The sequence below is a fragment of the Vombatus ursinus genome, unplaced genomic scaffold (genome assembly GCF_900497805.2).
Source record: "Vombatus ursinus unplaced genomic scaffold, bare-nosed wombat genome assembly UNPS02014802.1, whole genome shotgun sequence".
In the NCBI taxonomy this organism is placed as follows: domain Eukaryota; kingdom Metazoa; phylum Chordata; class Mammalia; order Diprotodontia; family Vombatidae; genus Vombatus; species Vombatus ursinus.
The window spans coordinates 25,556,488-25,569,801 of record NW_020954580.1 but is presented as its reverse complement, the minus strand read 5'-3'; the positions used below and the strand labels follow the sequence as shown (position 1 = coordinate 25,569,801).

The 13,314-nt window shown below is 38.1% G+C and overlaps 1 protein-coding gene across 1 annotated transcript in view; it reads right to left on the bottom strand.

Moving 5' to 3' along the window:
- CPB2 (carboxypeptidase B2) overlaps positions 1 to 13,314 on the bottom strand; it is a 58,901-nt gene that overhangs the window by 41,718 nt on the left and 3,869 nt on the right. Inside the window, exons 2-4 of the mRNA XM_027873774.1 lie at positions 6,556 to 6,631; positions 3,393 to 3,517; positions 1,352 to 1,490 (exon numbers count right to left, since the gene is read on the bottom strand). Coding sequence (XP_027729575.1) covers positions 1,352 to 1,490; positions 3,393 to 3,517; positions 6,556 to 6,631 — 340 coding nt within the window. The remainder of the gene's footprint in view (positions 1 to 1,351; positions 1,491 to 3,392; positions 3,518 to 6,555; positions 6,632 to 13,314) is intronic.

Here is a 13,314-nt window from a genome sequence, read left to right as displayed (position 1 = left end):
CAGAGGATGTTAATTCCTCCTGCTCAGTGACCAGTTAGGGTAATCTCAAAGCACAAGTACTTCCATGCTGAGTCACATATAACCAGATGCTTCCCAGAGCTAGTCATTCCCAACACACCCATGTGCTAAGTTGGCCAGAAGCAGGAAGGGCAGCACTGTCTATTGCCCTTGGGATGGCCCCATTACATATACATAGATACATATATATTTACATAGAAAATACATACAAAAATCAGTCTCTCAGTAAGGATTAAAGTGTTGATTCTAGGACACTAGCTCTACACCAGTGTGAATGAGGGATGGTGTTCCTTCCATTGGCATTCTCTGCATGCATTTTAATCAAAAAAGCCAGGTCTAGGCTTCCCCACCATGTAGGTCTCCCACCGCATCTCCAGATGTCCTGATCTATATCTTTTTTTAATTATTTATTGGTTTTTAGTTTTCAACATTCGCTTCTATAAGATTTTGAGTTCTAAATTTTCTCCCCCTCCCCAAGATGGTGTACAATCTGATACAGGCTACACATGTATAGTCATATTAAATATATTTCCATATTAGTCATGTTGTAAAGAAGAATTAGAACCAAAGAGAAAAATCATGAGAAAGAAGAAACAAACCAAAAAAAAGGAAATAGTATGCTTCGATCTGCATTCAGATTCCATAGTTCTTTCTCTGGATGTGGATAGCATGTTGCATCATGAGTCTTCTGGAATTGTCTTAGACCTGTTCTATATCTTGCCACTGGACCAAGATGACTCTGGAGGAGAAAGTGAGGCTGGTGACTTTGCATAGCCATCTCTCACTTAAAACCAATTCACATGTAAGTCATGGCATCACCTTCCTGATGTCATGGTCCTCTTCAAGAACAAAGGACAAGGAGCAGCTAGGTGGCGCAGTGGATAAAGTGCTGGCCCTGAAGTCAGAAGGACCTGAGTTTAAATTCCACCAAACACTTGACACTTACTAGCTAAGTGACCCTGGGCAAGTCACTTAACCCCAATTGCCTAAAAAAAAAAAAAAAAAAGAACAAAGGACAAACAACAACAACAACAATATTACCCCATAATTGCTATAATAGGCTGCTGCTGCTGCTGCTACTACTACTCTTCTAGAGGCAGCTGGATTTCAGCAATGGGAGAAGACACTCTGGCAAGGCAGTTTGTAGAGTATAAATAACTGTAGTCTTTTTGGATGCAAGATGCCAGAAATCTGAGTTACTTTAACTTAATCAGTGTAGGCAAGATTTTCCCCAGTGGTTCTATAATTACAACAATAAATTATCGTTTTGGGGAAATTGCTTTGCTTGAAATAATGACCATAGTGTCACTTTATAGGAGAAGGCGCGACTTACTTCAGGTAGTGAATGATATTGTTGGTAGTATGATGAAGAGGCCCGGGGACTGAAGGTACCATTGATGGTTTTCTCGGAGCCAAATGTGTCATTGATGGTTTGCTTTCTAACAAGGTCTTCAACATCTTCTACCAATACGCTAAGTTATGAAAAACAAATTATTAGTTGGTTTCCCAAGACAATTTGCTGTGACTAAGGAAGGCAAAACAGGTGTGCTTTTCCTAGAAAAGACCATCATGGTAATTAAGGCTACTACCACCATTACTACTACCACCCAACTGGTATGACTACTATTATTCTGATTAAGTATTTGCTGCCTCAGTTTTATTATCTGTAAAATGAGCTAAGGACCAGCAAGCAAACTGTACTCTGAGCTTGGGATAATAACAACCTTTTGGTCTCACCCTATTACTCTGAGCATGAGTATATACATACATACATATATATGCATATATATATATATGAATATATGAGACCTGAGTTCAAATGTGACCATAGACATTTCCTAGCTATATGATGCTAGACGATCCACTTAACCTTTGCTGCCTCAGTTTTATTCTCTGTAAATGTGGTTAATAATAGCCCTCCCTTCCAGAGCACTTTGCAAACCTTAAAGCACTGTATCAGTGTTAGCTATTACTACTACTAAGACCATGACTACTACCATTAGTATTAGTGGTACATTAATCATCACCACCACCACTAGTATGATTACTACTATTGTGATGTCTACTATCACTACTATTACTATGACTGGTAGTTCTACATATTTGTCATATGCTTTATAGCCTAAGAGTACATCAATAAATATGAACTCCTTGGCTCACAACAACCCTGTGAGGCAGGCAGAATAGCAATTATTATCCCTATTTTCCAGACAGGAAAATTTGAGTTCAAGAAAGTCCAATGGTAACAGAAAGTTTCTCAAAATAAAGTCAACAAGAAGAGGAATTAAGTTTCATTGGTGCAGGGATTTTTATATTTCCCCCTCAGCACCTAGCATAGTGCTTTGTACAAAGCAAACATCTAATAAATTGTTATTAAATGAATAATATTACAAGCAGGAATTCACATAGCCTTTTAGCCATTCACTTGAACATAAATAAAAAGCATTCCTCTAGATCAGGGTTTCTTAACCTGGGGTCCATGACCTTGGTTGTTGGGTTTTTTTTTTTTATTTTGATGCCAATATTTCAATATAATTGGTTTCCTTTGTGATGCTATGTATTTTATGCATTTTAAAATATTATGCTAAGAAGGGGATCCACAGGTTTCAGCAGACTGCCAAAGGGAGCTATTACACACAGAAAACTTTAAAAATCCCTCTTCTCTGTGGTGGGATTTGACAGCTACTTAATATCTGTCAGTCACTCTCCCACCAAAATTATTCCTTCCAATAATGGCACTCTGTACATATGGGACATTTTAATGAGGCTACATTGTAACTGGGTTAAACCATTGCCACCATTTTTGAACAACGCAGAGCAGAAGCTCAAGGAAATAGGCTATAATCAGGTGAGGTTTAATGGGGGAAAAAAGGTCCTGATGGAATGCTGTTTGGAGCATTGGGCTGGCCAGCCTGAAGACAGGATGAGGACATGGAGAATCGGGGGCAAAGTTTGGAGGAGGGAAGAGAGTGATACCAAATGGTGTTAAGGGGACACAAAGGAAGGTCTGAAACTAAGTGACAAACTTCATCAGCCACATGATTATATCTAGGGCAGTATTTTCAAGCGAATTGGTTGATCTTAAGGTACTGTGACAGAATAAAACCCAAATCCCTTCAGTCACTGATTTTTTTTTTGAAAAGTACATGCTGAGATGAAAAAAAAAAAAACTGTCTCCTCAACTTGAACTTAGAATCTTATAATGTCTAACCAGAAGAGGCCTTAGAGATCAGCTGATTTAAATAGCCTCCTTTTTCAGATGAGGATTTGGGCTCTAGAAAAACTAAGTAACTTTCCCACCCAAGGTTTCACAATAGATTCAATGAGTTTTGATATGGGGCTTCTGCTTTTCCAACAAGCAATGGTGACCCTACCTGAATTTGATTGTGTTCTGGGTTAAAAAGGTTTTCACTCTGTCCAAATAAGAATCATTGACATAGAAATGGACTTCTTCTGACTTTTTAATGAACTGCATATCTTCTGGCTTCCAGAGAACAACCTGCCATTTTTTCAAAAACAAAAGACAGACACATACTTTGTCACCCTTCAGTAGGTGAAAACATGAGAGTAAGTTGACAAGAGTCCCATGATATTAAAGCAGTAGCTATCAATTTTTGTGCTCAGAGCAAGTAGTACAAATCAAATCTAGGACAAGCAGCATGAGGAAATCTCAGAAAGTGAGATAGAATGGTAGAGATGGGGAGCAGAGCAGACTCAGTGGGGAAAAACTCACTTGGTTGTAACCATAGAGGGAAAGAAGAGAAAGCATTCATTTTAACTAATTATTGTGTTATTTCTCAGCTATTAAAAAAATTAAAGTGTCATCATTGCTCTCATCAGTACCTCCACACCAAGACTACTGCTCTCTTTTCTTATTATTAGGAGACACCTTGTTTGCCAGAGCTAAGGCCCGGCAAGCAAGCTGTACTCCGAGCTTGGGATAATAACAATCCTTTGCTCTCACCCTCTGGATGAACTCTGTTGCAGCTCAATCACAGAACTGGCTCAAATCAGGGCCAGGTGGCACCCCTCCCCAAGCTGGGGCAAGCACATGCAGGAACCACATTCCAGTCATGAAGCCCTGTTATGAATAGACTTTTTGTCACTAGGCAAACACTGCTGCTGTTACACCTCACTTGATTCTTTTTGCCTTGCCACTTTGCCTGATATGTATCAAGGCTTAGCCTTGCTGCCAGGCCCCAGAGTGCATGTCTAGTTTCCCTCCTCCAATGGAATAAAGAAGGCTTTTTGCCTATAGCCTCTGTGAGCTTTTTGGTATTTTATTTTTCAGTATTGACAGTTGGCATAAAGCTTTTGGTTACAACCTCTATGATTTCTTTGATAATTTATTCTTCAGAGTTGACACCCTTTAAATTTAATGTCTTGGGATAAATCCATGATCCTTGTACCCTAGTTATGACTCTGCAACATATCCCCTGGTCAACATCCAAATATATTCTCTTGGTGTAATGATAAAGAGAAGGATGTCAAATGAAGAGAGAAGGTAAAACTTTAATGTAGGAACAATTCATATAAACATGGTGGGTAGAGTTGTTTCACTCTAATCATTTTGATAAGCTTATCAGGAGGTGAGTCTTTGCTTAGAATGTCTAATTATCCATACATCTCTCCCCTTAGAGAGGTCACACAGGAAGTAAGTGAAAGAGGCAAGACTCAGTTTAGGGATTTCTGACTCCAAAGTCAGTCAGACCACAATGCTTGTCAATGCTTGGAATGATAGACTTTTTCTGAGCAACCACCCCTCTGGGCTCACTTATAAAAGAGGACAAACTACTCTTGGTTCCTTTTAAATTTATATTACTTATCCTCCCCAATATATCCTTTCTCTTTCCCCTCCCAGGGAACTACCCCTTGCAGCACATAATAAAAAAAGACAACCAGTTCATCAAAACTGACTAGCACATTGACCAAATCCAACATCATATGCATTGTTCTACCTCCATAGTTCCTCCATCTCCACCCCTCTGCAAAGAAGAAAGCGAAGTGCATTCTCACATCTTTTCTGAGGGTCCAAGTTTGGTCATAACAATTTCACAAGATTTAACTTCATTTGATTTATTGTTCTTTCCAGTAATACTGTTTCGTCATTGTGTATATCATTTTCTGGTTCTGTTTACTTCACTTTGCATCAGTGCATATAAATCTTCTCATGCAACTTTGTATTCATCATATCACTTTCTTTTACAGAGTCGTACATTCATATGCTACAATTTCTTTAGCTATTCCCAGATCACTGGGTATTTACTTTATTTCCAGTCCTTTGATACTGTAAGAAGTGGTCTGGAGTAATGGAGAGAAACCTGATCTTGGAGCCAGAAAGACTTGGGTTCAGTCCTGCTGTGAATATAGTCTGTTTGACTTTGGGCAAGTCACTCAACTTTTCAGGGCTTTAGAATTCAGAGATTCTTAAACTTTTTCCACTCACAACCCATTCAGTGCTTCTTAAACTGTGGGTCACAACCACACATGGGGTTGTGACCCACAGTTTAAGAAGTTTAAGTTTAAGAAATTGTGTTTAGATGACTCTCTAAGAGAGTTCTCTAACTTTCAGAGGAATTACTAATCTAGAAGGAGTTTCCTTACTAGTGAGTTCCTATGCCAGAGAAAGCAGGTCAAATCCCTTCCCTACATTTACTACTACAAAAAATACTGCTATAAATATTTTGATGTATATGAGAAATTTCTTTTCACCATTGACCTACATGTGGTATCTTTTTTCTTTTTAACCATTTTGCTTTTTGAAGGACAGACCAAGGTTTAGCAGAGAGGACCTTGCTTCTGGAGTGGCACAATTTTTCTCACATAATAGTCATTAAAGGCTGATTTGGAACAGAAACATGTGAAAATTTAATGTCCTCACATACCTGAGAGAATAGGTCTTGGAGACCATGTACCCTACCTTCCCACATCCCAATTTCTTGTTAGAGGAAGAAGGAAATTTTCTGCTAGATTACATGATCCTGGAATCAATCCTTTTTGAGATAGAAAAGGGGCTCCTGAACAGTATACCTCTTGAAAAAAGAAGCAATTCACTCACCTGTCCCTTGAAGCAGTAAAGGACTAAAGCCTCAAGATGCTCCCTGGGACTAATGTGAGTGATTTAGACAGTGAGAGTCTGATGGCATCTCTTTGAAGACCTGAATTCCAACTCAGTGCAAAATAGTGAAACTGATGTATGTGCCAATACACGATAAAATGTTCTTTCATCTTTCTGAACAAATAAATCAAGAGGTTGTGAAAAGGGGGATAGAGACTGGACCTATGATTTCACGGCAATAATACCCCAGGGAAGACCTATCAATGCAGGTTGGCACCTTCTCTGCAACTTACAGTCTTGGAGAATTTCCTAGAGCACTGAGAGGTTCATTGACTTACCCAGGGTCACACAGAGAGAATCTGTCTCAGGCAGGAGTAGGAAAAGTTAAGTGTAAATACACCAGATATTATATAGGTAAAACACTAAACATGAAGCTTGTGAAAGACAATTGATGTAATGGTCATTGTGAGTAAAATTACCTCAAATGTCGTTGTCATGTTCTGGAGAGTTCTGACTTGTTTGGTTGTTCGAGGGAGAGCAATTAAAACCTGGCCACTGGAAAAAAATAACAGGATTAAGAAAAAAAATTTTAAAAGGGAATTTCATTGTCCCAGCAGTACCTTAAAGACAAAACATCCAAAGGTGAACTCATCATCTTTTCCAAAATAACTACTCTTTTTTCCATTCTTCAGGTCTCCCAGCCAACTAGACTCAAAATTTATGTTATCTTTGATTTCTTCTCCTTCCTCCCCCAAACCCAAACAATTACCAAATCCTACAGATACATCCATAAGCTACTGGACATTTATCTTCACCTTCTCATCACCCTAGTTCAGGCTGCCTTTACATTTCGCCTGGACTATCATGGTAGTCTCCTAATAGATCTTTCTACCTCCTCTTTAGCCCCTCTCCAATCTATCCTATACCCCACTTCCAGATAATCTTACTGTGTACCACTGAAATCATATCATTCAATCGTTCTCCAATGTCTATCAAAGTCAAAATTGATTAACCTATATATGCAATCCCAAAGCCTTTTCAGAACTTGGATTCTGCATTACCAGCTTTCCATCGGACATTTCCATCTTAGAATGAACCATTGTTACCTCAAATTCAACATGTTAAAAATTGAACTTATCTTCTCCCCTAGATTCATTCCTCAAAACTTTCTTATTTCTATTGAGGGTACCATCATCCTCAGATTCTTTCTTATTTTGTGGTCCCCATGTCCAATTCTATATCCATAATATCTCCCTACACTTAAATGGACACCATCCTTGTTGAGGCCCTCATAATCATTCGCCTAGACTATTGTAATCATCTCCTAATTAGTGTCCTTGCTTCCAATTTCTCCTCTCTGTACTGTTTGGCATTCAACGTCCTGTACCAATGTCTGGAGATACAAAGAAAGGCTAAAAACACCTCCTGCCCTCAAGAAACTCACAATCTAATTGAAATAACATCCAAACAACTATGTACAAAAAAGAGATAACATGAAAATAATATGTACAAAAAAGACTCATGCAGGATATATAGAAAATAATCAAGAGAAGAAAGGCACTAGAATTAAGAGGAGTTGGTAAAGGGTTCCTGTAAAAGGTGTTGAAGGAATCCAGGGAAGCCAGGAGAGGAAGATGAGGAGGAAGAACATTCCAGATACAAGAAACAACCAATGAAAAGACCCAGAGCCAAGAGTTCACCCTAGTTCTAGCGGTTTGTTCGAGGAACTGCAAAGAGGCCAGTGTCACTGGAATGAAGAGTATAGGGTGGATTATAAGGTGTAAGAAGACATGAAAGGTAGAGGCAGTCAGGAATACACCCTCTCCTCAACTCAGGCTTTCAAAATTTTTATCTTCCTTCAAAGCCCAGCTCAGGTGTTGCTTTTTCTGTGAGGCCTTCCCTAATTCCCTATCCCTTTCTTGCAGTCCCCTTGTTAGTGCTTTTTCCTTTAATAAATTACCCTCTATTTAATTTTATGTTTATGTGCCATATCATCCAGCAGAATGCAAGCCCCTTGAGGGCAGGAACTCTTTTGTTTTTCCTTTGTATCCCCTGGTACATAGCATAGTGCCTGGCCCAAAGCAGATAACCAACAAATGTTTGTTGATGCAAATTAATTTGAATTAGCCCATCATCATTCACAATTCGGTGCCATCTTAGGAAAGCTTCAAGGAATGGTTGAATGAGGACTTAACTGGAGATTAGAAGAATTGGCTTCTAGTCCCAGTTTTACCACTAACTATGAAGTCTGAATAAATCATTTTGCTTCTCTGGGCCTTAATATCCTCAACTATAAAATGAGGAAGTTGGACTAGTTGACCTCCATCTCATCTAGGTCTAAAATTCTATGAGTCTATTATTTTATACCTTTCCATTTTTATCTTACAACATTCTCTTTCATCAATATTCCATGTTTCCTCTAATCAGGACCGCTTAGGGTTCTCCAAGCACATCTTGATTTTCCCCCTTTTGGTAGAGCTATCACAGACACCTAGAATATACTCCTCTATACACTTTCTATCTGGCAACATCCTGCCTTTTCTTTAAGGGCCTCCACAATCTGGCACCTACCTACCTTTGCATCTTCCTAACCACTTAACAGGCTGCTAGATGGCTCAGTGGACAGAGCCCTGGACCTGGAGGCAAAAAGACACTAAGTTCAAATCCAGCCTTAGACACTTACTAACTGTCACCCCGGGCAAATCATTTAACCTCTGTTCCCTTTAATCTGCTGGAAAAGGAAATAGCAAGCCACTCCAGTATCTTTGCCAAGAAAACCCCGTGGACCGTATGGTCCACAGAGACACAAGGAGTTGGACATGATTGAACAACAACAGTAAGCACTTAATATAGTGCTATGCACAAAGTGCCTAACATTTATGAATGGTTCATTACTGTTCAGAGAGAGGGAAAAGGGGACAAAGGGTAAGAGGAAAAAAAGAAAGGAGAGAAAGATCTGTGCAAATAAGCAGCTCTCTGCAAACCAGTGCTTAGCATGGTGCCTGGTACATAGCTAGCACTTCAAAAATGTTTAGTTACTGACTGGCTAGCCAAAAAAGGAAACTTCATACTATTCTCTCTTTTAGGCAAAAACAATCCAAAGGACTTCTTAATGTTTTCATTGTAAAATCAACAGATCTCCAACGGAGAGGGACCCTCTGAGTCCCTCTGAATTAGGACTTTAGGAGTTAGAACTAGAAGGAATATTAGAGTTAATTTAGTCCAATTATGTCATTTTACAAATTAGGAAAGTGATATTCATAGAGGTAAAATTGACATTTCCAAGGCCACACAGGCAGTAAATGACTCCGCAGTTTTGATAGTATTTATGCTTAAGCTTTTCAGAAGCAGACAGGATTGGAAGAAAACAAGGCCAGATGATACTGTCTTCAAAATGGAGGCCCTAAAAGGAACTCATCAATGGCATAACGGGGTTGGCATGATAGAAGGATATTGCAGGATGAGAAGGTCCAAAGACCTGAGAGAAGTTCCAGAGTGAAGGAGTAGTTGATTCACGATAGCAAAGTCCTTAGGGTCAGAAACATAACTTAGAGAGAAATAGAACAGGACCTGTCTGGGACTATCATGAAAATGGTGGCTTGGGAAGGACCTCACCAATGGGAGAAGGGGGCTGGCATGGTGGAGGAATATTACAAGGTATTCAAAGGGTACTGAGAGAGTTCAATAATAAAAAAAAAAAGAAAAGAAAAAGAAGTCCTGGGTTGTATTAGTTCTGGTATGAGAGTTTTTAAGAGGGGAAAGAGAAAGGAGAGTAAAAAGAATATACTATTGTAGAAAGAAAGAAGAGGGATGAGGTCAGATTTACTATTTCTCATTATTAGGGTGCATGAGAAAAAACCATACAAACACAGAAGAAAGGGTGGGAGGAAATGACATCAGATGAACCTCACTATTGTTTGAAATGAACAAAGGGTTGAAAACACATATGTAAACACTGTGGCTTATTAATAAATCAAACTCAACAAGGAAACAGATGAGGGTGTGGGATGAGGGTTAAGAGGAAGGATAATATTGAGGAGGAATGAGGGGTAAGCAAAACAAACTTCCCGATCCTGAAAGAGAAATTAAAACAGGAGAGGGAAGAAAACAATTAGAATCTAAGAGGGTACCTCAGATTTCCTCTTAGATAATTGGGAAATTGTTAAACAAATTGTGGTATATGAATATAATGGAATATTTTGTTCTATAACAAGTGAATAGATGATTTCAAAGAAGCCTGGGTAGTTTGAACTGAGAGAGTGGTGAGCACAATGAGGAGAGCAATTAATACAAGGACAGTGACATTGTAAAGAAAAACAACTTTGAAAGAACTAAAAACTCTGATGGATTCAATGGCCAATCAAGTCTCCAAAGCATCTATAATGAAGCAAATCACCCACCCCCGACAGAAAAAAGCAATGGACACAACATGCAGAAAGACATATACACTTCTAAACATGGTCACTGTACAGATTTGTTTTGCTTGATTATACTTATTAGTGACAAGATCTTTTGTCTTTCTTTCTCTTGGTTTTTAACTGGGACAGGAAATGGGAAAGAGGGAAGTTAGCAATAGTGATGCCAATAAAAAAGATGGCTTATGTAACATTTTTTTAAATGCACAGAAGAGAAAAAAAGTTAAGGAAGCATAGAGCAAGATAATTTTGAAAGTATTGTATAGAATTTTATAATATACACTTTTTAAAAAAAGTAAGTGGTAAGAAATAAAGATTTATGGGTTAATATAGAATCTTCTTTTTGTGTTCTACTAGGTATATGGAAATGCTATTTAAATTCAGAATTTAAAAATAAATAATAAAAAGAAGAGCTTGGTACTATAGGAACTAAGTGAAGAGAATAAGCTGGTCTTTACACAGTCTTATTTTTCAGTAGTCAGATAAAAATTTACCGTGCCTAGAATTTGTGCTGCCAAAAAAGACGATAGGATCTGGTCTAGGGGAAAGAACACCTTGTTTCAAAATTCATCTCTGATACTATTTATGTGACCTTGGACAGGACATTCAACCTCTCTGGGCCTCAGTTTCCTCATCTGCAAAATGGAGAGATGATTTCTAAGATCTGTTCCAGCTCTGAATCTTATGAATATTGTGCATTTCTTCTTTCTCTGTTTTCCTTTATTTTTCTCTCCATTCCTTTCTCTCCTTCCCTCTCCTACCCTCTCCCTCTCAGTCACTTCCTCCTTCTTCCTTTTCCTCTCTCTGTCTCCCTCTCAGTCTCTCCTTCCTTCCCCCTGCCTTCTTTCCATTTAACTGTGTGAGCTGTCTCTGCTGCCAGCCAGCACTTGGGCAACCATTTCCCAGTACAATTAATGACTTTGTTTACAAGGTTCTCGTTAGCATTTTATCTCTACTCATTGCAGCATTTGGAGTTTTAAAAGCAAATGACTATTTGAACATATGAGCTCTTTGGCTGTCTTCTTCTTGGCATATGGTATAGATGTCTTTAAAACTTTTTTGTATTCTTGTTCCAGGGCATCTCACTGAAAAGCTTTATCAAAATGCAACAACAAATCAGCCACTAAGAGACTACACCAGTCCCTAAAGGTTATTAGGAAAATGATCACAGCAGGAAAGACAATAACCAAAAAAAAAAAAAAAAAGGCTTTAGGAAGAAGCCAGCCTGTTAGCTCTTTCCAGTAGGTTTTATAGTCTTACCCTGAGAAGTAACTAATTGAATCCTATTGTTCTTAATGAAATAAGAATTGCTAGAATTTTTTTTGTTTATTTTTGCTTTTTGTTCAGTAATGTACCATGCCATTTCATTAAAAGATGCATTCAGAAGAATTCAGTAAAGGGTTGATTTTCACTTTAAGGAAGAAGAGTTTGTGGTCTCATTTATAGGCAGGGTTTTCTTTTGGAGGGAAGGTAACTGAGAACCAGCAGTGCAACACAAAGCAACAATTCACCAAAGTTCATTGTCAAAGACAAGATCTCTATGTACATTTTGATGAGACATTTTCCTACTGGCCCTGAAATACTGGTTCTCTCATAAGTGGCCATTTTATTTATTTAAAGCAGCAGCAAAAGGACATTTTGCGTGAAACACAAAGAAAAGCAGCTTGAGGAGAAAAACAGTTCTGAGGATCAGAGAGAGAAAACAGCCTCTCAAATAAAAGTACTGAGAGGACCTGAGAGCACAGAAAGCAAAAATATTGACTGATATTAGAGACAGTGGTGTATTGTTTCCTAACAGTTAATTTTAATATGATTGTTTTCAGGATTTTAAAGATTATTGCTGGGAAACTTTGAATCAAATATTTGGAACTATGGGATTATAGTATATGGATTGTGTTTCCCATATGACAGAAATATGAATTTGTAGTTTCTCAACCTATGTTAGAAATAGGTCACTACATATGAAGAATCCCTAATTTGAGGCATTAGGAGCCAGAATAAGAAGGGAGATCAGGAGACTTCTTTGACATGCATTTGTTCGTATAAGACTTTTCATGCTTATTTGTATTCATCATGTGAAATAAGAAGAGCCAGGAAAGCAATATACACAGTGATTATAACAATTTAAATGAAAGAATAACAACCACAACATAATCAAAACTGAATACTGGAAAATTATACAGACCAAGCTTGGCCTTGAAAGAGGATATAAAAGAAGAGACCTAACTCCAATCCTTTGTGCTTTGCTTAATTTGTTTTGCCATTTTTTTCTCTTCCTCCTCTTTAAAAAATCCTTTACTATAAAGGACAGCTTTCTGGAATGGGAGAGAAAATGTAGCTGATAACTAAAAAACAGAAAAAGAAACAAAATCAAAAAGTCTATTTGTTAAAATTTAAACAAACAAAAAGATCAGAAGCCATGTTGAGAAGACACAGAAAAGCTGAAAAAACTTCTTAGAGACACCAGAAGGCTTCTACAAAACTGGTAGAAGCTAACTAGAAGCTCTGCTGCTGATTCAGGGAGCTGATCTGATAGGAGGAAGGCTCTGTGCTGGGTGAAAGCTGAGTGGAAAAAGGGCTGTCCTGCTCAGAAGAGTCAAAGTCATGGCCTGCTGGCTACAAGAGGCTTAGTGAGGAGGTAAACAGATTAAAATGCTGGTTACAAATAAATAGGTAAATAGATAGATAGATAGATAGATAGATAGATAGATAGATAGATAGATAGATAGATAGGTAGGTAGATAGATAGATGATAGATAGATAGATAGATAGATAAATAGATAGATAGATAGATAGATAGATAGATAGATAGATAGATAGATA